The sequence below is a fragment of the Stegostoma tigrinum genome, chromosome 29 (assembly GCF_030684315.1).
Source record: "Stegostoma tigrinum isolate sSteTig4 chromosome 29, sSteTig4.hap1, whole genome shotgun sequence".
Classification (NCBI taxonomy): Eukaryota; Metazoa; Chordata; class Chondrichthyes; order Orectolobiformes; family Stegostomatidae; genus Stegostoma; species Stegostoma tigrinum.
In genome coordinates, this window is record NC_081382.1 from 28,152,193 (window position 1) to 28,175,184 (window position 22,992).

The following is a 22,992-nucleotide window of genomic DNA, read 5'->3' on the forward strand; positions in this document are numbered from 1 at the left end:
ATTTTCAGTGTTTCTTTGCTTTTGAACCCATTGCTAATTGTGTATTACTTCATGTTGGCTCATGATTGAACATGCATACCTACACTTTTGCACAGGGTGTTATTTCTGTAACGAAAAGTATAATATCAGAATTTTGATGGTTATTGAAGTTCAGCCTTATTAGTCAATATAAAATTCTGGGACATCTCAGTAATTCCCCGCCATAAAAATCTTTTTGGGGTAAAACCAAATACCGTTATAAATCATCAATGCCAGCTTTCATGCTGACCATCTAAATAGTTGGCCATTTCCCAATAACTCGTATTAAATTCCTAGCTAATGAGTGCTTGAGGGACAAGCTTCATATGCAGGTGGTCTCCTAATATATTGTTGTACAATAACGTCATTAATATTTTGATAGGAATTGTATTACTTGAGATCTATGACTGTTGTCCGTCTATCAAGGTCATGGCACTTTCGAATAGTTTTTCTTGTCATTTAACAATATTCTGTTGCAAATATGAAATGTTTTGGCATATCATGTTTCCTCTCATGGAGATTTCATTGGGAAAAAAATGAGAGCACAAACAGCAACATCTAGAATTTTTGTTTGAAAACAGTGTAGAATTTATAAGTCTAACAGTACAATAGTTACTTTTACACTTTGGAGTGACCTGAGAAGTTGCAAATCCATAGAAATCTGGTGGTTCATTTTCCAGTATTGTAAAAGTTGCACCATCAGCTTTAACACTTAAACAGTGCATGGATCAGGCTACTAAATGAGCTGCACCTCCAGACCCAGTTGCTTCTCTGCAAATAGCCCATATTTGAGAACAGTTAATTGAATTGGACTTTTTTTTTTCCAAAAAGAGCTTTTTATTCCCAAGTCAACCCAATATTGAAATGCTTTCCAGCCAAATTTTAAAATGTTTATATCTGCTCTTTATCAATGAAGATTTGTATTAATACAATTTAGTTGGCTGGTGTGGTGGATATTTCCACCGGATGTATGTTTTGATGAACTATCTGGTAGCTGAGCTAACTTAAATTAGAGATTTTTTGTATTCATAAATTCATTCATGACAGACTATGACTGCACCTGGTCAGTCTCTAATGTAAGACCTTAATCAAGCACCATTAAGATCTAACTATCTATTTGTGTCTATTTCAGCAATGGACGGTGTGCCTTTCACTATTTCAGAAAAATTCTCCAGTACCATTGAAATGGTAAGTGTATGTCACTGTAACTAAATCTCTTACTTTTTCTAAGCTAAGACAAATTACAAACTTAGGTTTTAATTTTCACTAATTATTAAAAGCCAGTTGCAAATATGTGCTGTGCTATCATGAAAATTTTGAAAAATGCTGAAGATACAAGAAAAGGAATAGCTTTGGTTGATGCGGAAAATGTGTGCCCCATATAGTGGGGAAGCCATATTGGTGCCAATACTGCACTTCGAGCAAAGGTTGGGATTCATTATTTTACTGATACACCTAAGAGGCAACAAAACACAACGTTTTAATTTTTAATAAATAATATTTTTGACTGGTTTAACTTTATCATTTTAGATATGTTTGTGACTTTGTGCATAACATGGCTGGTGTCCAGTGTCTCATTCCATGGTGCTCCCTAAATCTTGTTGGGAAACGTTCAAGTGTGTTTACTACATCTGAATGAAGTAGTAGCTGAATCTTAGCTTGCTGCCGCAGTAGCAAATTTTGGTTAAAATGTATTAACAAAATTAAACTGTAAGACATGATATGAACAGTGAGGAAGATTCAAACAACACTTGGAATTAAGTTTGGTGATGGCATGAGACAGTGTTGAGGAACTTTCCAGTTTTTTAGTATTTCAGTATCTCTCTATGTAGAAGCCATCTGATTTCTTTTGCATTATTTTAATCTAAGAGCTTAATTTTTACCAGAAAGCAGCTGTCTCAATTTTGTCAGGTTTCCTGGAAGATTTCTGTTGTGAACCTTAGTGAGTTCTCTCACAATTTGCAGCTCTCTTCATTAGCTATGCACAACTCCTCCTTGGTGCCTGCTTGCCCTATGTTTCCTCCTGCAATGGTGCAAGTGCTGACAACTTCCAGGCCCTTAGGAAATTCCTACTGCTGGCGCCGTTTGTAAAGCCCTAGCAGTGTACCAGATCATGCTGTGCCAGCTAGGAGCTGCCCTTCACAGTGCATATGTGGGAATCAAACTAGAAGGAAACATTTCTGAAGGCAGATGATTTGTGAAGCGTTTTGATATTTTCACATCACCTGATTAATTGACAGCCATTATATCTGTAGCTATAAGAACCAAGTTGCACAGTTTAACCGCCCTTAGTATTATTCTGTCCTCGAACCTAGTCTAACAGTATGCCACTGTTTCCTTAATGCCCAAAGTAACCCAACAACTTTGCATTATTCAGTGGGGGAACATCACATACTGAAAAGCCTTCAAGCAGTTGAAAATGTGCAATTTTATTCAACAATAGCAAAAGCAAAGATGCAATGAAGAAAAGCTACTTTTGCTCCTGGCAACAACTTGCTTTTCAACAACCTACTCTCAGCTAATGAGTAAGCACTGCCCCAAGCTGTATTGGAACCGGGTATCAATTAAGTCCTGCTTGGTTTGTTGCATTGGCTGTGCTATATCGTGCCGAAGATGATGTTCTTCCATCTTCCCCTTCTCCACGCTGCAGCTGCTTTCCCATCTCTTCCATGTTCATCGCACTCCCTCTTTTTGGACATTTAATTGAACCAGGCATTGACCATTCTTAACATCCTGGTCACAATCCTGGAACTTTCTCCTTTTAAAAAAAACCAGTCCATGTGGGCAACACATGATTCAAGAAGGCAATTAACTACCACCTTCTCAAAAACAAATGGAATGAGTGACAAATTTTGGCCTTGCAAGTGATCCCTGATCCCAAGAACACATTTTAAAAAATTCTTGTCTTGGCCATGGAGACCATTTATTTGCATCTTATGCAGCATCGTCTGCTAGTGAACCTGCTTTGCAGCAATTCTTTATCTACTGCTGCAGAAAACTCTTATCCAGACTTCTGTCATATGCCAACTCAAATGTATTTAACCTTTTGTTCACCGGCCTTTGAAATACCAACTATCCATCTCCAACTCCTCCAAATGCCTGTTGTCCAAACTTGACTTACCTATCCTTCTTCCCAATCCTTGCTGAGCTCTCATCTCCCAAAACAGAAAATTTAGAATCTTAACTCTGAAATCAGATCCTTCCAAATGCTCACCACAAATATCTCTGCACTTTTCTCCAACATCTCAATCTCTCATACCTTCCAGTTCTCTGAATCTGATCTTATGCACAGCACCACCACCTTCCATGTTTTCAAACGAGCTGCACCTACGGATTGAGCTGTTTCAGCACTATGCTTTTGTACTCCCTCATCAAACGTCTTCTCTATATCTCTTTAAGTTTTCTCAAAATCCACCTCTTTACCTAGTTTCTGTTCAATTCTTGAAGCTTTTGAAAGTGTTTGGGCATTTTCTTATTCCTCTGTGAGGCATTTTGGGATGCTTCTGCATATCTCATGTACTCACCAGATGTAATATAGATGTTACTGAGTGGAATACAATAAATTCATCAAAAAGTATCTAATTCAACTTAGTTATACAGTAAAATCTTAGATTAGCATTTAACGATGAGCCAAATAAATAAGACATTGCAAACAAAGTACAATAAAAGGCGCTTATTGTCATGAAATAATCCGAACATATGCAACCATGCATAAAACAATTAGTTATGATCATAGGTTTTAGTCTGTCAAATAACCCTTGTTTGATAGCGGTGATTTATCAAGATTAATGTTATGTATAATGTTGTGCTCTTCAAAGTTATCTTAGATTTGTTTTTATTAACATCTCCATTTTGATTTTTGAATTTGATTTCAGGTGCAACCAGTTGATTTAATGGGCATAACAATCAAATCGTTGGCCGAAATAGAAAGAGAAGTAAGTATTTATTTGTCAATCATCATCTGAAAGCATAAATAATCTTCACACATAATTGAATAAGATACCAACCAGCCGGGAGTAAATCACTTGGTTGAAGTGTTAGAATCTTAACTCCACGCTGCAGCTGCTTTCCCATCTCTTCCATGTTCATCGCACTCCCTCTTTTTGGACATTGAATTGAACCAGGCAAGTGTTGAAGTGTTCATCCAATCTGTTATATGTTGACCTTCTTCCATACCAGTTCTTTTTATTTGCATTTGTTAGTCATAATTAACTGAATTCCATTCACACAAGGGTCCCGAACCGAAATGTCAAACTTTCCTGCTCCCCTGATGCTGCTTGGCCTGCTGTGTTCATCCAGCTTCACACCGTGCTATCTCCATTCACACAATTTCATGTTTCTGCCCTCCAGTCTTGTGGAGTAGTACCTTTTCCAGAACATTTATATTGTAAGAATAACTAGTACTATATTTTAGCTAATAAATTCTGTTTTTGGGTCCTATTATTGGGTTAGAATACATTTTAGTTACCTTTGCTTCAGGAGCAAGACCATCAGTTGAAAAAAAGCTCTTGCCAAATTTAATCTCTGCAGATCTATGGGAGTTAATCTTAAATTAGAAGTTCAAAGAACCTCATTTTCTTCATTATGAAGGAAAAAAACTTGTGTTTATCTTGTTACTTTCTTAACTTTGTGACATCCCAAGAACTTCACAACCAGTTAGGTCCTCTTAAATTTTAGACATTGTTGTGATTTTCGACATTGTTGTAACGTAGGGAACTAAAATAGCTAAGTATTAAACTGTAGGAATCTTGCCTTTGAGTCACGAGTTAGGTTGTAATGCATTTATTATACATGAGTAAAATGGCTGATTTTTCTTTTTCACGGGAAGACAGTCACCTTGAAGTATTTCAAACTTAAAACTTTCTGATCCCACTTTTATCTGAAGCTCTTCATATTTCAGGAAATAATTTAAGTAGAGATTGAGGATACACTGCCCGAGCAATGTTATGTCTTGAGGGCAAAATACTTAGGTCACTGAAACTTTTGTAATCTCTGAGCGAAAGCAAGATTTGCTGTGTTGTTACTATGATACACTCAATCCCTAGAATTGAAGGCTTGTTCAGAAATAGTTGCCTGGTTTCAACATCTTTAGATACAATTGTAATTTCAATGCCAACAGTTTCATTTAGTTTAAAAGAGTCTCCTGGAATTGCCTCAGTCATGATAAGGTGATCATGGCTTCCATTTTAGGGCAGTATTTGTTGTTCTTTTAAAACAAACTTAGTCCATTAAAGGCCCCGGGCGTAACAACCTGATGAAAGTTAAAATTTGTTCATTCACATTAACAATCTCAATGCTGCTTGTTAGACCCCACAGTTTAATACCAAACTATTCCAATTCTGAAGAAGGGCCACTGGTCAATGCTTTGTCTCCAGAGATACAGCCAGACCTGCTGAGTTTTCCCAGAAATTTCTGTTTTGTTTCTACAGTTCAATAAATGGCTGCCAGCATTTCTCACATTACAACAAGAGGACTTAACTGGTTGTGAAATTCTTACAATGCCATTAAAGTAATGAAAGTAACTAGGTAAATGCAAGTTCTTTCCTTCGTAATGGAAAAAAATTAAGTTCTTCTACTTCTGACTTAAGATTAATTCCTGTGGATCGACACAAATGAAATTTAGCAAGAGATGTTTAAATTGATGGTCTTGCCTCTGAAGCAAGCATGGTACCTAAACTTTGTGCTGAAGCATTTGAGTGATATCCCACATGTAGTCTGTTTTGATTCTTATGTTTCAAACAAGGAAATTATTCAATCTTGACCAGATTTCATATTAAATGAGATCACTAGCCCTGTCATCTTTACGAATGGAAGCTCAATGCTAAAGCCCAGATTTCACGTCTACCATTCAAAGATGTACATCATTTGAGAGTGAGGGTAGAATGAACATTTCTAAACCTCTGCAGAAGCAAACACAAGTTTTTTTGTTTGAGGAGTCTTTGGGTTTTAAGGAAATATCGTTCATATATTTCAATTCGTTAAAGAATGCTGTTAATACCAGCAGACGACTGACAGTACCTCACTTAAGTTGAAGATGACAAGACAATGGGACTGCAGTAAAATGTATATGTCGATTATGAACAGAAAAGGGTAAATGGTTTAAAAATTAGCAAGATTATTCTACAGTTGTTCAATTTATGGACAATTTTAACCAAATTTATGCACATTGCATACAAATGGATCCTAAGGAGGCTGAGATGATGGTAAATAAATCTGGAGACACTAAAGCTTTATGATCATTTTTGGTTGAGATATGCCAGTCCCTTCGAGGAAAACTGATGCCTATTTTTACAACTACTTGATAGAAGCTCCAGCTCCCCTGGCGTGCCGTGTCATTATGTCTTAATTATGAATGTCGTTCATGATTGACAAGCAGCTGTGTAAACAATTCAGCCTTCAGCATAGTCACATTTATTGAATGAGCAAAAATCAACCTTTAAAAGTAGGGGACGTTATTGCAATACCTGAAGAATCCCACCTGACATTCCTTTGCTTCAGAACAATTCTGCAGAATTGTATTTTCAACAAAAGGATGCTGTTTGCTGGCTGGTGTTGTTGATTAGGTCTTGCTTAGTTTACTGTTAGCGCAGTTGTGTCAGACCCATTCCAGACACTTACTCATATAACCTAAGCTAATACAGTGCAGAACTGAGAAAGTGTCTTTGAGATGAGAGGTTAAGTTAAGGCTCCATCTACCTTAAAGACAGATGCAAAAAAAATCTTTCAGCTCATTTCGCATTAGTGTTCTGGATATTCTAAGAAATGTCTGTCATTTGATTAGTACCATTAAGTAGAACATTTGATCATTTATCTCATTGCTTTTGTGAAAGATTTTATTTTTAATTAATTGGGGGGATGCTGGCCCAGTGGTATTGTCATTGGACTATTAATCTAGAAACTCAGCTAATGTTCTTGGGACCTTGATTCAAATCCTACCACAGCAGATGGTGGAACTTGAATTTAAAAAAAAGGATATCTGGAATGAAAAATGTACTGATGACCATGAAACTGTTGTCGACTTCCAGAAAAACCCATGTGGCTGACTATTCCTTCAGGGAAGGAAAGGTACCGTCCTGACCTGATCTGGCCTACATGTGACTCCAGACCCACAACAATGCTACTCTCTTGTTTCATTTGTTACAAAGTCCCAAAGACTGCTTGGCATTGACTTAGGCACCAGAAAAGACAACAGCAGAAACAGCCTTATTGATACTGCAAAGTCTTCCTAGCTAACCTCTGGGGGAATAGTGCCAAAATTGGGAAAGCTGTCTAGCAGATTAGTCAAGGAACAACCTAACATTGTGAGTGTTGAGAAGATTTGTAGCTCAGGTTGAGGTTCTGGATATGAGTAAGGGAACCTAAACACATAAATAGAAAGCGGAACATAACACCAGCGTTCCACTGGAGGCTCACTGATGATGTTACCTAGAATGGTGACAAAACGTCTGAAAACGAACCGTCCAGCTCAGCGAGCAGACTTACATCCAGAACCTAACATTGTCTGCGAGATATGATTCCATGAGTGTGATTGTGTCCCAGCCAACACCATCCCTGGATATGTCCCACCCATAGGACAGAGCCAACAGAGTTGCTGGTACAATGCTACACCATCAGGAAGGATTCCTCTTCATTGACTCTGGAGTCCATGAAGGCTTGTGGCTTCAGATTAAATGTGGTCAAGTAAACCTCCTGCTCTTTGCCATGAACTGTCCTCTTTAGCTGATGACTCAGTACTCCTCCATGTAGTACAATACTTGGAGGAACCGCTGAGGGTGGCAAAATATGCTCTGGGTAGAGGATTTCAGTATCTGCCACATAGGGTGGCTTGGTAGCATTACGAGTAATAGAGCTGGCTTAGGTCCTAAAGCACATGGCTGCTAGACTGGTTCTGCAGCAGATGGTGAGGGAGCCAATAAGGGCGAAAGACGTAATTGACCTCACTAACAGTCATGACATTCACTGACGTACCTGACAGTCTGCTGGCTGTAGATGCATCTGTCCATCACAGTATTAGTAAGAATGACCAAAAGAGAAAAGAAAATTACAGCACAGGAACAGGCCCTTCGGCCCTACAAGCCTGCACCAATCCATAATCCTCTATCTAAACCTGTCACCTATTTTCCGAGGATCTGTATCCCTCTACTCCCTGCCTGTTCATGTATCTGTCGAGATACATCTTAAATGATGCAATTGTGCCCACCTCTATCACCTCCGCTGGCAACGCGTTCCAGGCACACACCACCCTCCTTGTAAAGAATTTTCCATGCATATCTCCCTGAGACTTTTCCCCTCTCACCTGGAAATCGTGACCGCCAGTGATTGAGTCCCCCATTCTGGGAAAAAGCTTCTTGCTATCCACCCTGTCTATACCCGTCATGATTTTGTAGACCTCAATCAGGTCCCCCCTCAACCTCTGACTTTCTAATGTAAATAATCCTTATCTACTCAACCTCTCTTCATAGCTAGCACCCTCCATACCAGGCAACATCCTGGTGAACCTCCTCTGCACCCTCTCCAAAGCATCCACATCCTTTTGGTAATGTGGCGACCTGAACTGTACGCAGTACTCCAAATGTGGCCGAACCAAAGACTTATACAACTGCAACATGACCTGCCAACTCTTGTACTCAATCGCCCGTGCAATGAATGAAAGCATGCCGTATGCATTCTTGACCACTCTATTCGCCTGTATTGCCACCTTCGTTGTACAATGGACCTGAACACCCAGATCTCTCTCTGCATCATTTTCCCCAGGGCTTTGCCATTTACCGTACATTTCATTTACTGCATAGTCCTTCTGATGACTAAGTCCTGCCTTTACTTTGACAATATTCTCTGTCATGTTATGTGGTGCTGTCACCGTGATAAATGGGACAGAATTTGAACAGATCATGCAACTTGACTGAGCATCCAGGAGGCACTGTGGACGATCAGCAGCATTGCACTTGAGCACAATCTGCAAACTCATGGCCCAGAAAATCTGTCACTCAGCCATTACTGTCAAACCCGTGGATAAACACTGGTTCGACGCCGAATGCTCTGGCAGGCTCTCTGGCAGCACCAGCAAACCTGAAAATGAATTGCCAATTGTGAAGATGCCAAGCAGCAAGTGATGGACAGAGCTATCCCACAATCAAAAGAGCAGATCTAAGCTCTACAGTCCTGCCACATCCAGTCATGAATAGTGCTGGACAGTTAAGCAACTTTTTGGAGGAGGACGCTGTACAAATATTTCCATCCTTATCGATGTTAAGAGGCTATAAAATAAATGGCTAAAGTATTTGCAGCAATCATAAACTTCTGCCTGTGGATGATCTATCTTGACATCATCCTGTGGCCCCCAGCATCACAGATACAGGTTTTCAGCCAATTTGATTCACTGAACATGACATCAAAAATTAGTTGGAGGCACTGGATACTGCACAGGCTATAAGCCCTGATAATATTCCAATAATTTAACAGAAGATATGTGCTCTAGAACTTGCCGCGCCCCTTGCTAAGCTCTTCCCTTAGTATCACAATGCTGGCGTGTACCTGACAATGTGGAAAGTTGCCCAGGTATGTCCTGTACACACAAAGCAGGACAAATCCAACCTGGCTAATGACAACCCTCTCAGTCATCATTAAAGTGATTAAAGATGCCAGCAGAAGTGTTATCAAGCAGCACCCGTTTATCTAAAGCCTGTTCAGTGATGCCCAGTTGGGGATCTGCCAGGACCACTCAGCTCCCAAACTCTTTGCAGCCTTGGTTGAAACATGGGCAATAGAGCCGAATGCTAGAAGTAAGGTGAGAGTGACAGCCCTTGACACCAAATTCACATTTGACTAAGTCTAGCATCAAGGAACCTTGGCAAACTGGAATTGGTAGGAGTAAGGGGGGCAAACTCTTGCTGGTTGGAGTCATACCTGGAAGATGGTTGTGGTTGTTGGTGGTCAGTCATCTCAGCCCCAGGATATCTCTGCAGGAAGGAATCATATTGGTTCCCTTGAAAACATTAAGATGGATAAGTCCTCAATATGATGGATCTACTCCAGGCTATTGAGATAGGGGAGATTACCGGGGCTTTGACTAAGATCTTTATGTCCTCGCTGGCCGTGGAGAGGACCTAGAGGACTGGCAAATAGCTAATGTTGTTCCCCTTCAAGAAGGGAAATAGAGATAATCAGGAAACTAAAAATCAGAGTCTCTCATCAGTAGTTGGGAGTTTATTGAGAACATTCCTTGGGATAGGAGTAGGATTTATGTGCATTTGGAAGAGAATGGTTTAATTAGGGACCGTCATCATGATTTTGTGTGAGATTTAATTGAATTGTCCAAGGAGGTGACAAAGATGATGAGTGAGATTAGATCGATGAATGTTGTCTACATGGATCTTAGTAAGGCTTTTGACAAGGTCCATCATGGTAGGCTCATCCAGAATACTAAAATGGTGGACGGCACAGTGACTTGGTCGCTTGGATTCAGAATTAACTTGCCCATAGAATGCAGAGTTCCGTACTGGACTACTGCGTGTGCGTGTGTGTGTGTGTGTGTGTGTGTGTGTGTGTGTGTGTGTGTGACTTAGATGGGTAGGTAGTAAGGTTGCAGACAACACAAAGTGGAATTGTGTATAGTGTAGAAGTTTGTCAAAGCATACAGTGGGAGATGGATCAGTTACAGAGAAATGGCAGATGGAGTTTAATCCGGGCAAGTGTGAGGTGCTGTACTTCAGGAGATCAAATGTTAAGGAAGGGTATACAGTTAAAGGCAGAGGGATCTCTATAGCTCCCTGAAGTGGAGGTAAGGAAGGTGTAGTAATGGTGGTCTACGGCATACTTGCCTTCATTGGTCGGGCAATTGAGTATGAGAATCAAGAGGTCATTTGCAGCTTTATTAGACTTTATTTAGGGTGTACTGAAAAAAATTGCTTTCAATTCTGGTTGCTACACTACAGAAAGGATGTGGTGGCATTGGAAAGGGTGCAGAACAGGTTCACTAGGATACTGCCTTGATTAAAGGAAGAGCTAGCTAAAAAGAGCAACAGAGGCTGAGGGGAGACTTGATAGAAGTCTATAAAATTGTGATGCACAGTTACGGTTAACAGTCAGAATCTTTTTTTCCCAGAATTGGAATGTCTGATCATCATCATAGAATCCCTACAGTGTGGAAGCAGGCTCCTTGGCCCGACAAGTCCTCACTGAACCAAGGAGCATCCCACCCAGACTCATCCCCTAATCTACACACCCCTGAACACTACGGGCAATTTAGCATGGCCAATCCACCTAGCCTGCACATCTTTGGACTGTGGGAGGAAACTGGAGCACCCGGAGGAAACCCACGCAGACACAGGGAGAATGTGCAAACTCCACACAGACAGCCACCCGAGGTTGGAATCAAGCCTGGGTCCCTGGTGCTGTGAGGCTGCAGGGCTAACCACTGAGCCACTCTTTTACTCTGGGGGCATGCATTTACAGTCAGGGGGGAAGCTCAAAGGAGATATGAGGAGCAAGTTTTTTTATCCGGAGAGTAGTGGGTGTTTGGAATATGCTGCCGCTGGGTAGTGGTGGTGGTGGAGGGGGTGGTGCGGGTAGTGATGGAGGCAGATACATTAGGAGTGTTTGAGAAACTTCTTGATAGCACGTGAATATGCAAGAAATGGAGGGATATGGACTAAGGACAGACAGAAGATATTAGGCTAATTTGGCATCATGTTCAGTATAACATTTGTGGGTCAAAGGACACGTTCCTGTGCTGTGCTATCTCATATTCTGTGGGTTCTTCAGGCAGTGTCCTATATCCACTCATCTTTGGCTAAGATCAGTAGTGGGTATGTTCGCTGATGATTGTGCAATGTTTCGGCACCATTCATGGCTGTTTAGATACTGAAGCAATCTGTGTTCAAATGCAACAAGATCTGAACAATGTCCAGGCTTGGGCTGACAAGTCATAATTAACATTTGCACTACACAAGTACCATGGAATGGCCATCCAATAAGAAACAATCTAGCTACCCACTCTTTTGACATTCACTGATGTTATCACCACTGAATCCCCAACTATCAACATCCTTGGGATTATCATTGACCAGAAACTCAACGGAGCTCGCCACACAAACACAGTGGCTGCAGGAGGCTAGGAATACAGAAATGAGTAACTCACCTCCTGACTCCCCAAAGCCTGTCCACTGCTACAAGGTAGAAGTTGAGAGTGTGATTGAATACTCCCTACTTGCCTGGATGGGTTCAGCTCGAACAATAGTCAAGAAGCTTGACATTATTCAGGAAAGGTCAGCCGGCTTGATTGGCACCACATCCACTCCTTCCAGCACCAATGTTCAGTGGCAGTAGTGTGTACTCACTGCTAGATGCACTGCAGAAGTTCATTAACGTTAGACAGAAACTTCCAAACCCGTGAGAGACTATTTCCATGTATTTCCGTTTCTTCAGGGTCGTTGGGTCAAAATCCTAGAGTTCCCTCCCTCACGGAGTTGTGGGTCAACGCACGGCATTTGTTCTGCAATGGGTCAAGAAGGCACCTCACTGCCACCTGGTAAAGGGCAGTCAGGGACAGGCAGTAAATGCTGGCCAGCCAGCAATGCTTATGTCTGACAAGTGAATGGAAAAAATGTTCCACCATTTTAATAGTCCATTCATCTCGAAGTCTGACTGTGAAGAATTTCATGGACATACATGACACTACAAAGGCTGTTTGTTGAAGCTACAAAACTGTTGGTTTCCTTTCTTCTTTTCTCTAGGCATATTGGCATTTTAAGCTGCATTTTTGGCTAAGAAAAGAAAGGTTTGACTTTTTTTTATTAAAAAGTGAGGTCTTTTCTCCAGTAACTCGGTTGACACTTAGGAATGCGTTGTGGTTCACAGCCATCTTTCTATATGCCTCACAGTATAAAAAACAAACTTCTTTGAAAGTCACATTCCTTTAGGTTTGGAATGTTGTTTTCTAAAATCTATAGTAAATTTGATTATAAGTTGTCTAATCATTTCTTTTGCATTGAGAAGGCATTTTTTAAAAAAAACAAATACATCTTGCTCCAGGCAACAGACTGCACTTTGCACTTTGCAATCTTGATTTCCATTGGGAGAATTTTGTTTTAAATTCACGGGATGAGGGCATCGCTGGTTAGGCAGCATTTATAGCCCATCCCTAATTATCGCGAGGGCAGTTAAGAATCAGCCACATAGCGGTAGGTCTGGAGTCACATGTCAGCCAGACCAGGTAAGAATGGCAGCTTCCTTCCCGAAAGGACATGAGTGAACCGGGTGGGTTTTTCTGACAGTTCGCAGTGGATTCACGGTCATCATTAGATTCTTAACTCCGGATGTTTATTGAATTCAAATTCCATCATCTGCCATGGTGGGATTAGAACCCGGGTCCCCAGAACATTACCCGAGCCTCTGGATTAATAGCCTAGCAATAATACCACTAGGCCATTGCCTCCCCTTATATTTCCATGGCAGAACAAGGAAAAAAATTTTTTTCAGAATGCTTTGGAAGCCTTTAGTAGATTGTCAAAAGACTTTGTTGTACTTTGCTGTAATCATGACTCTGTTTTATCATTTGATCATAAAACGACCTGTCATTCAATTTTTAAACATAAATCCAAAGAAAATAGATTTGGGAAAACAAAATGAAAGAACTGCAGATACTGTAAATCATGAAACAAAACAAATTGCTGGGAAAGCTAATCAGATCTAGCAGCATCTGTGAAGGGGGAAAAAAAACAGAGTTAACGTTTTGTGTCCGGTGACCCTTCCTCAGAAAATAGAGCAATTGACTTTATTCCTTTGTCTTTTGTTTTAGTGTTATCCATGATGTGTCACAAATAATTCCATGGCTCCTGCTTTACCCATTCTGTCTAGGGATTTCTAGCAGAAAGTTTGAAAATCCCAGACTTTATGATTTTAGGATTATTCTTTTTAAACTCTGTCTTCTTATGATGGAAGGGAGTTAGTTGCCAGAAACAAAAATAGAAGATGCTAGAAAAGCTCAGCAGATCTGGCAGCCTCTATGAAGAAGAAAATCACAGTTAACATTTTGGGTCCACTGACTCTTCCTCAGGACTGTTCTGACGAAGGAAGGGCCAGTGGACCTGAAAGGTTAACTTTGATTATTTTTCTTTACAGACGCTGCCAGACTTGCTGAGCTTTTCCAGCAACTTCTGTCTTTGCTCCTGATTTACAGCATCTGCAGTTCTTTCAGTTTTTAGTTAGTTGCCAGACATCTTCCAAGAATGGAGAGCCATTGAAGTAGAATTTACACAAATTGACTTCAGGACTACTTCCTCCTTTAATCCATGTTTACTTGACTTAGATTCTCTTATGAAAAGATTTGATTAATCTTCTGGGTATTTGCATAGCGAGTAATATTTGGAAGATGCTTTCCTTCCCCAACCTTCAGGAATGATAACTAAAAGTCAGTTGTAAACATCTTGGCCTCAAAGCTGATACGACCAGAATTGTTAATGTTTGGTTGAAGTGAATAATACAATAAAACAAAGTGGTGCACGGTGTTAAGGTTAAGCATATTGAAATACAGTTGCTCAATGGATCAGAGCAAGGCAGTAACTTCTCTTTCAAGTTGTCTTCGATTCTCTTCGATTATGTCTTTAGACATCCTACTTTTACCTTGTCCCTGGATTCTTTTTCCAAATTTTGTTGAGCATATTTTGCTTCTATTTGCTTCTCTTTCCAATGAGAGAGAAAACGTCAGCAGCTCCATTGAACATGTAATTGGAAGTACAGGTAGATGGTTATGAGACTGATCACTTGTGTTAGATGCTGTGATGAAGGGGGAAAGTTGGGAACCATGAGCTTTTCAGTTTTGAATGCAGATGTCGGAGAGATGAACGCGTACTTTAAATTGCAAATGTAGGACGAAGTAATGCAAACAAGTAAGAGTTAAATTTAAGACTGATTTGTGCACAGCGTGATTGACATATGGAAAAGACTTCAGGATAGAATTATGAAAGCACAAAATTGGAATTATTTAAGAAGTTAGTGGATGCAGCCTTGCATTGTTTTGGATATATTAACTGTATTGAGCCAAATACCCTCCCTCATTCGTTTAAATGTAATGACCAACTCCTAAATTTAACCTGCCCTGAATAACTGTGTCCTTGTATAATTTGTAAATGTGATACCAGTACTCCCTAACCTATTAATTTCAAATAATTGGTCCTTATGAACACCATCTTTGACTATTTTAAGGAGACAAGGAGATCTTATCAGATGAGATTAGCTACTACCATAGAAGGAAACTGAGAAATATTTTTATGAACAGAAGTCAAAAAAAGGAAGGGATTTTGTTTGTTGGAGGCTGAAAGGGGGCACTTCCAATGAAGGGAACAGAAATGGCTGAGACACTAAATGTTTACTTTGCATCAACGTTGTCAATGTCTTGATACAGAAGAGGGCAGTAGCAACGTAGAATAGAATAAAAATAGACGAAGGTGGGGATGTACTGAAAAATTTCACATGCCTTAAAGGAAGTAATCTCGTTTGAATGGAACCATCCTACGTTAGTGAAGTTTGTGAGGATTTAAACTTTGGAAACTCTGGCCTCAATTTTTCCAATCCTTAGAATGGGTTTGATGCCAAAGAATTTCAAATGTTGCATCCCAGCTTTATTTAAATAAAACGTGGAGTAAGGTAAACTCAGCAAGTACAAACCAGTCTGTCTAACATCACTCGTCGGGAAATTTTGAAAGACAATAATTCAAGCTAAAATAAATTGGCATAATGAAAATTGTTAGCTAATAAATGAATGCAGAACATTTGCATTTATGTTGTGCCTCTAATTTAAGAAAAATGTCCATGGAGCTTCACGGAAACATAGATTTGATTCCAAGCCACAGGGCATACCAGGTGATCAAAAGCTTGGTCAAAGAAGTCCTCCTTCTGTCCTTGTGCAATACCTCAGGATCGACTTTCTTCCATTGCAGTATTGTGAGTCCTCAGGTGGCTATATAGTCCAATACTGAATCCTGAGACCCTACCAAAGATGGGACAGGTGACCCTTGCTGAAGTAGCTGGGTGGGATTTATGGGTTTTCGCAGTCCTTCCACTGTTTTCACTTAGTCTCCATCTGTGCCTGTCAAAAGCACTCAAAATGATCGATTTTCTTTGTAGATGCTTCGTCTCTAAACTGAGCAGTCATCTGTTAGAGATTCTCATGGGTTAAGGACATATTTGAAGGAGCTTTTGCGTTCATCTGGCATCCATTTGGCCTATGAAGTTCAGAGTAGAGAGCTGCTTCTTGTCAAAAAAGTTGGCATTAAGGAGCATCTTAAAGGATGAAGGAGAAGGAAGAAAGCAGGAAAGTGGAAAAGTGTACAGAAGGGATTTCTAAACCCAAGTCCTTGGCAGCAGAAGGTATAACTATCAATGATGTCCCAATTAAATCTAGGCTGCTCAAGAAGTCAGGATTAGAGGAGCACTGATATATTGGAGGATTGAGACTGAGGTAGGTTAAAGAGGTAAGGAAGGGTGACACTGGGAGGCTATGGAAACCAAGATGAGAAATTTAAAATTGAGGTGTTGTTGGACAAGAGCCAGTATAATTTACCAAACAAACAAGTGTTGAATGAATGGGACTTCATGCAAGTTGGGACAAAGAGTGCAGAATTTTGAATGACCTTGCATTTACAGAGGGTACCCTGGAATAGTATGTGGAATAATCGGGACTGGTGAAACAACAGATGAGGTGATGCAAGAATGTTGCTGGATGATTTTGAGGTGTTAGAAATAAGCAGTCTGATGGCTTGAATATGTGCTTAGGAATTCAACTTGGGGTCAAATGTGACACTGAGGTTGCAAACAGATTGCATTTGCCTCAGTTTCCAGCTCTGAACCTCTCCCTGGAAACTAGGGGATTAAGTTTGTTGTGGGTACTAAAGACTCTGGCCTTGCAATTTTTAGTTGGAAGCAATTAAAGAAGTAATTATCAACAGAGGAATGTTTGAACGTCAGCATGGATTTGTTAAAGCTGCATTGTATGTGACTAATGTGATTGAGTTATTTGAAGTAACTAAGAGAGTTGATGAGGGTTGTATGGTCAATGCTTCAACGGACTTCGTAAAAGCATTTGATATAGTACCACGTAGTAGGCTTAGCAAAATTGAAGCCAATGGATGAAAGCACAGTGTAGCACAGATACGAAATTGGTAAAGGACCAAAAGCAGAGGTTAGTGTTGAAATATTGGCCCAGATTCTCTGATGCGGAACATTATGCTGCACTGAGTCACTTACCATAGGCTTAGCCTTGCATTTCCAAAAGTAATAATGAGAAACAATGGGTAGTATTAAGTAGTGATAATGGGAACTGCAGATGCTGGAGAATCCAAGATAATAAAATGTGAGGCTGGATGAACACAGCAGGCCCAGCAGCATCTCAGGAGCACAAAAGCTGACGTTTCGGGTATTAAGTACTTGGAATATGCTGTTGGTATTGGACACATCTTTTATATGAGTAGGAATTAGAAAATTCTGGGCTTCTTGTGGGTTGGTTGAGAGCATTTCATTCCTCGTTTTAAACCTTTGTGGATCATTTTGTAATCCAACAGCTCCACTGATACATTGCACTTGCTGTTAAATCTGTAATTTCTCCATTCCTCTAACTAGTACTTTGTCTAACTGTTATGTAGTCTACATAATTAATTTGATCTGAGTAACTGACTTTTTTTTTAATAATCAAATTATTGGTTCTCATTCTGGAATTTCAAGTACAAATGTCGCTAACCTTTTCACTTGTTCAGTATTTTAGTTTGTTTCTACACTTGCATTGTTACGATGAATTTAATGTTGAACCTAAATTCAAATTAGGCAAACAATTTAGTTGTTTCAAGTTAATCAATTGTAACAAATGTTTTCAAGTCAACATTACAGAAACAAATTCTCTGACTGTATTAATTTTTTTTTCTATTTTCTTAATGAAATTCAGCAAATCATTTTTGAATAGAAAATAATGGATTTGGGCATTCATGCATATCCTCAGAAAAGTGTTTATTTGTTTATAGTTGGTTCCAATAAGCTGCTTTTTCTATATCGAGCCTGTGAACATTCACATGTCTATTGGCAAAGGTCTGCTGAGACGACCATCATTCCTGGAGTTGGAATTGGAGGAACCATTTCAGTATTCTGCATTCCCATTGGGCATTGTTTGCAAGCTTTTCAGTGAAATCAGATTGAGACCTATTTCTGTATTAGCAGATAGCAGAATAAACTGGCAAAGGACCAAACTTGAGAAATACCTCTCCCTTGTGTGGGCTGTGGGTTAGACCCTGGGGTGAAAGATAACACAGACACAACAAATAATGCAGGAACTAAGATGAATAAAGCTACAATAAAATCAAGGAGGGTATTAATTATAAATGTGCTGTAAATGATTAAGCAAATCTGAGGCGCATTAATGTGCTGTATTTAGTGAACTGGCGGGCAGAGAAGATAAATGAACTCTGAATGCGGAATGTGATGAAACAGTCATTACTTCATATTCTAATTATTTAATGGAAGGATGTTTAAGGGAAAGCAAAACCAAATGTTGTCTTATAATGTGCCTTGTGAAAGCACAGCTCAAAATGCACCATAAGTGCTTTTATTATTTGCTTTTCTGTTTGTTCTTTCAGTCTGCCTGAGAATTTGATGCCTTATACCAATGGAATATCTCGCAGTTCTACTTAATATCTCTTAATATGCTTCCCCACCCCACCCCCACCACAGTCACTATTACCATTTCCAAGTGCATGTTTCTCAGCAAAAGAATGCTAAGGTGATAGTTTCACTATAAGTCAATCCATGATAAACAAAAATTGAACATTTTATGCAATGGAAGCAAATTAATCTTTGTGCATTATTTTTACATCTCTGAGCTAGTTTACTGGTTTTAGCTCAGCAATATTGCTGTTCTCATACAGCCAAGTATTTATTACATGCTAATCTGTGCATTTGCAGATGGCATAATGGGATTGCTTGAGTGGCACAGAGTACCATGTGTGATCATTAATAATTTGAGATTTCAACAACAGTAAAGGAAGTAGTTTTGATTACATGGAATACATTAATTGCAATTTGTAAATGTATATCTTAAGAAACAAGAGGATTAATTGAAGATAGTTTGAAATGCTAAGATGAACCCTAACACACCACCAAGACTTGACTTTTTTTTAAATTAAGTAACAGTGCATTAAATTGAAAAACCTAATTGGAAAATAAACCAAATTTAAAATAAACCATGAAAGGGCCATATAGTTTTTTGTTTAGCATTTTTAAACTAACAGTGGTTAATTCAAAACCTTTGCTGAAATCATTACTTTGTAAATTTACAGCTCCAAAAAAAGGCGTGTATTCTCAGAAACCGCCTAATGCGCCAACTGCAAAACGTACTTTGCCACGCTGTTTAAAGTTGTGCACATAATATGTAGAGAACATTGGGAAAATGCTGATTTTTCCCAAATAACCTTTTCAGACGAAGGTTAGATGTTTACCCTTTAGCACTTACTGAGACATAAGATATATTCACAAGATACTGATTGTGCAGTATCAATGCTTGATATGACTGGCCCACATTAATAAACATATTTGCTAAGTGGCAAGAATTTTGAATGCTTGTTCGAGCAATTAGGTCCTTTTGATTCCCAAATGAGTACAGAAACACTTCTTGATTATAATTGCTCGTAGTCACGCATATCTAATTTGTGTCTTTTTAAGTGTTAATTAGTAAACATTTTTAGCTGACATCTCTATGTATTTGTATTTTGAAAAATGAGTCCTGTTTCTTGCGTAGCTTGAGGCTGAAGCTGTTAGCTGTGACATCATGAAGTAGGAGGTAAATTGATGAAGACATGCTTGTCAACCATAGAAAAAGCAGGGAAATTAAGAATTTTTGATCATCTTTGCTTTCATTCAGTGCATATACTCTAATGTTTCTTCATTATTTTTTAACCAGTGGACATTGATGCATGGGTTTTGTGATGGGGCCTCTGCTTTGTGCAATCCATCATGATAATTATACTTTTGTTTGTATTTTTGTAAGCAATTATCTGCTTTCTAAAGTAATGAACATGCCCTGTGTTTGCCATGTGCTGTTAATGTTACTGTTAATTTACTCTTGAGAAACTGGTGGTTCAGGCTTTACAATTTACAGGTTCAGAAAGTACAGTTTAAATGTTATTTTTACAACTGTGGTCTTTCAGCAGCACCTAGTGTTTTATTCTCATACTGCAGCTATGGAAATATGCTTGAGCATTGCTCAAAGTGCTGTATGTCATTTTTTTAATCAAGTGTTTTATAGAAATAGATATTATTAGTTTTCTTAGACTGATTGTAAATATCTAGTTGACCTGTACTATAGCATAAAGAAGTCTCCCTAATGAGACCAAAACACAACAAAAGCATTGTTGATGAAATATCCTGCATAATGTAGGCACGTGAGTTTGTTCTAACTTGGTGTGTTAATTCATAATGTATTGTGGTGAATCATGGAGCCTAGAACAGGAAAATTAATTTTGATGGCATTATACCCACAATGAACCTTGTGATGTACTTTTTTTGGAAAAAGGAGATTTTAAACAAATCTTTAAGATGTTTTGGTATCATTCTACTGATTTTTGTGCTTGGAACTAAATTCTAAATTACAAGGTAAATAATTTTTTTAAAAATCAGTAGTCCTTCCAATTTTTCAAAGCTACGTAGCAATTGGAGCTAGATGACTTCAAAGATAATTAACTACCTGCAAATGGGGTTGTTTTTAGATTGATGCAGTCTCATTTTCTCTTGACCAAAAATAACAATATCAGATATAAACACAGTAGCCAAGGCCTAAAACAAATTGAAACCATAAGAAGACAATATCTGCGCTGAGGAACATAAAAAAGCCATTCTTGTCTTACCTACATGGGCATGGGAATGGTGGGTAGGCATTCAGACACCCAAGGTGCACAATTGACTTTCATTTCATGGACTGCGGTGAAAAGTGATCTGTTTTTTCTGCTATGTAGTAAAGACTTTGAAAAGCACCCCCTTAACTACAGTAGCTCGTGGGAAACAGCTTAAATCTAACTTTCGATTTATGATAGCATACCTTTGCAGGTAAAGAATTATGTGTTAACAATTTTGTGCCGACAAGATTGAAAAGTATAGCTTTATCCAGCAATCAATAACATTAATCCAATTGTTTTACATTTCATACCTCTCCATAATTATAGTGGGAGAAATTCAGAGTCTGTCCCCTAAACAGTGTTTGTTGCCTACAGTTCCATGATCATTTACTCCAGCTTTCATTCTGAAGAAGCAATATGACCTCGGTTACTTATCCCCACTTCTCTGCAACATTTCACTACCAACAAAGAACTTTTATTCTGCAGAGTGAATTGATTGGTTCTACCTTTTCATCTTACAAGATTATGTCAGTAGTGTCCTTCTGCAGGATGAAAAAAGATTTGTGTGTTTCTTCATTCCATAGCATTTTCTTCCACAGAGTTTAAGCATTGGTTGGACTGAACCATGTTTACCCTGCAGTAGTCTGGCATTATTGGTTTGTCTTTACCACCACATTTTGTTTTCAGCTTATGGGGAGGTAAAAAATCGTTTGACTTTTACTGATCTAGTGATTTGAAGAAAGTGTCACAATTTCTACAGGCCCAAAGCACAAAAATCCAAAGCCTATGTGCCAAGTGAAAGGAAATGTCCATTATAATGCTATTAGTTGTATGTATTTTTATTACACTGTTTAAAAATAAGTTGCATCCTTATAGTTGCACTTCAATCTAAGATAATGGACTAAGTGCCGAACTTACTGATTCCATCCATTTATTGGGTAAAATCAGATTTATTAAATCGCTTATTTGTATTTTTCTTTTATGTGACTTATTTCCCATCTATTATTGTCTTTGAATTGACTGGCTTGTTAGACAACTGAGAGTTGACCACGTTGTGGGTCTGGATTTCCAGGTGGGCCAGATCCACAAGAACTACAATTTCATTACCTTTTTCAAAAATACCAATGATAATTTCATGGCCACCAATACTGAGACTAGTTTTCAATGTCAGAATTATAATTCAATTTAAATATCATTAACTGCTAAAATGGGATTCAGATCATGATCCCAGAGTAATAGCTTCTGGGCCCCAGATTGCTTGTCCCACCTGAACTAATGGTTGTCTTGTGAAAACTAGTTGTTTATCTTGTAATTTATGTAGGCTGGACTTATTTTCATTGGAGTGAAGGGTGATTTGACTGAATTGTGTGAGATCTTAAATGGCCTACAAACATGGAAAAGATATTTACTCGTGTAGGTGAGCCCCGAACTAGGGGCTCTGTTTGAAACTATGGACAGAACCTTTCAAGGCAAAGATGAGAATTTTTTTTTCTGTTTTGTGATTGGAACTCTGCATTTCAGAAGGAGGTGGAGGCAGGGTCATTGCATATTTTTAAGATAGGTGAATAAATTATTTTTTAGGCAAATAGATTATTTTTAGGCATTTGAATTAAGTGTAATCAGAGGTGGATGGGGATGTGGACCAGGCTTGAGATGCTGTGAACGGGTGTCTTTGTAGTATTGAGGATGCTTGTTTTCAGATTGAATATTAAACCAAGGTCTCATTGCCCCACTCAAGCAGACATAATGGATGCCACAGCATATTATGATGTTGACTGGGATATTCTCCAGCTTGATCATCAACATTTAGCCCTCAACCCTCAGCAGCTTCATCAATGACCTTCCCTGCATCTTAGGATCAGAGATTCACTGATGATTGTACATTGTTCATGACTCTTAATACTGAAGCAGTCCATCTCCAAATGCAACAAGACCTAGAAAATATCCAGGCTTGAACTGACAATTGGCAAGTAACATTCACACCACACAAGTGGCAGGCAATGACCATCTCCAACAACAAAATCTAATCATCAGTTCTTGACATTTGTTGGATTTTACTATTGCTGAAATCCCTACATGCAGTAAGTTCTGTTATTGTGGCTAC

The 22,992-nt window shown here is 39.0% G+C and overlaps 1 protein-coding gene across 4 annotated transcripts in view; it reads left to right on the plus strand.

The window, feature by feature from the left end:
• mvb12ba (multivesicular body subunit 12Ba) overlaps positions 1 to 22,992 on the plus strand; it is a 176,062-nt gene that overhangs the window by 127,415 nt on the left and 25,655 nt on the right. For all 4 annotated transcript variants that reach the window (XM_048559146.2, XM_048559144.2, XM_048559145.2 and 1 more), the window contains 2 exons: positions 1,151 to 1,206; positions 3,894 to 3,953. In XM_048559146.2, coding sequence (XP_048415103.2) covers positions 1,151 to 1,206; positions 3,894 to 3,953 — 116 coding nt within the window. The remainder of the gene's footprint in view (positions 1 to 1,150; positions 1,207 to 3,893; positions 3,954 to 22,992) is intronic.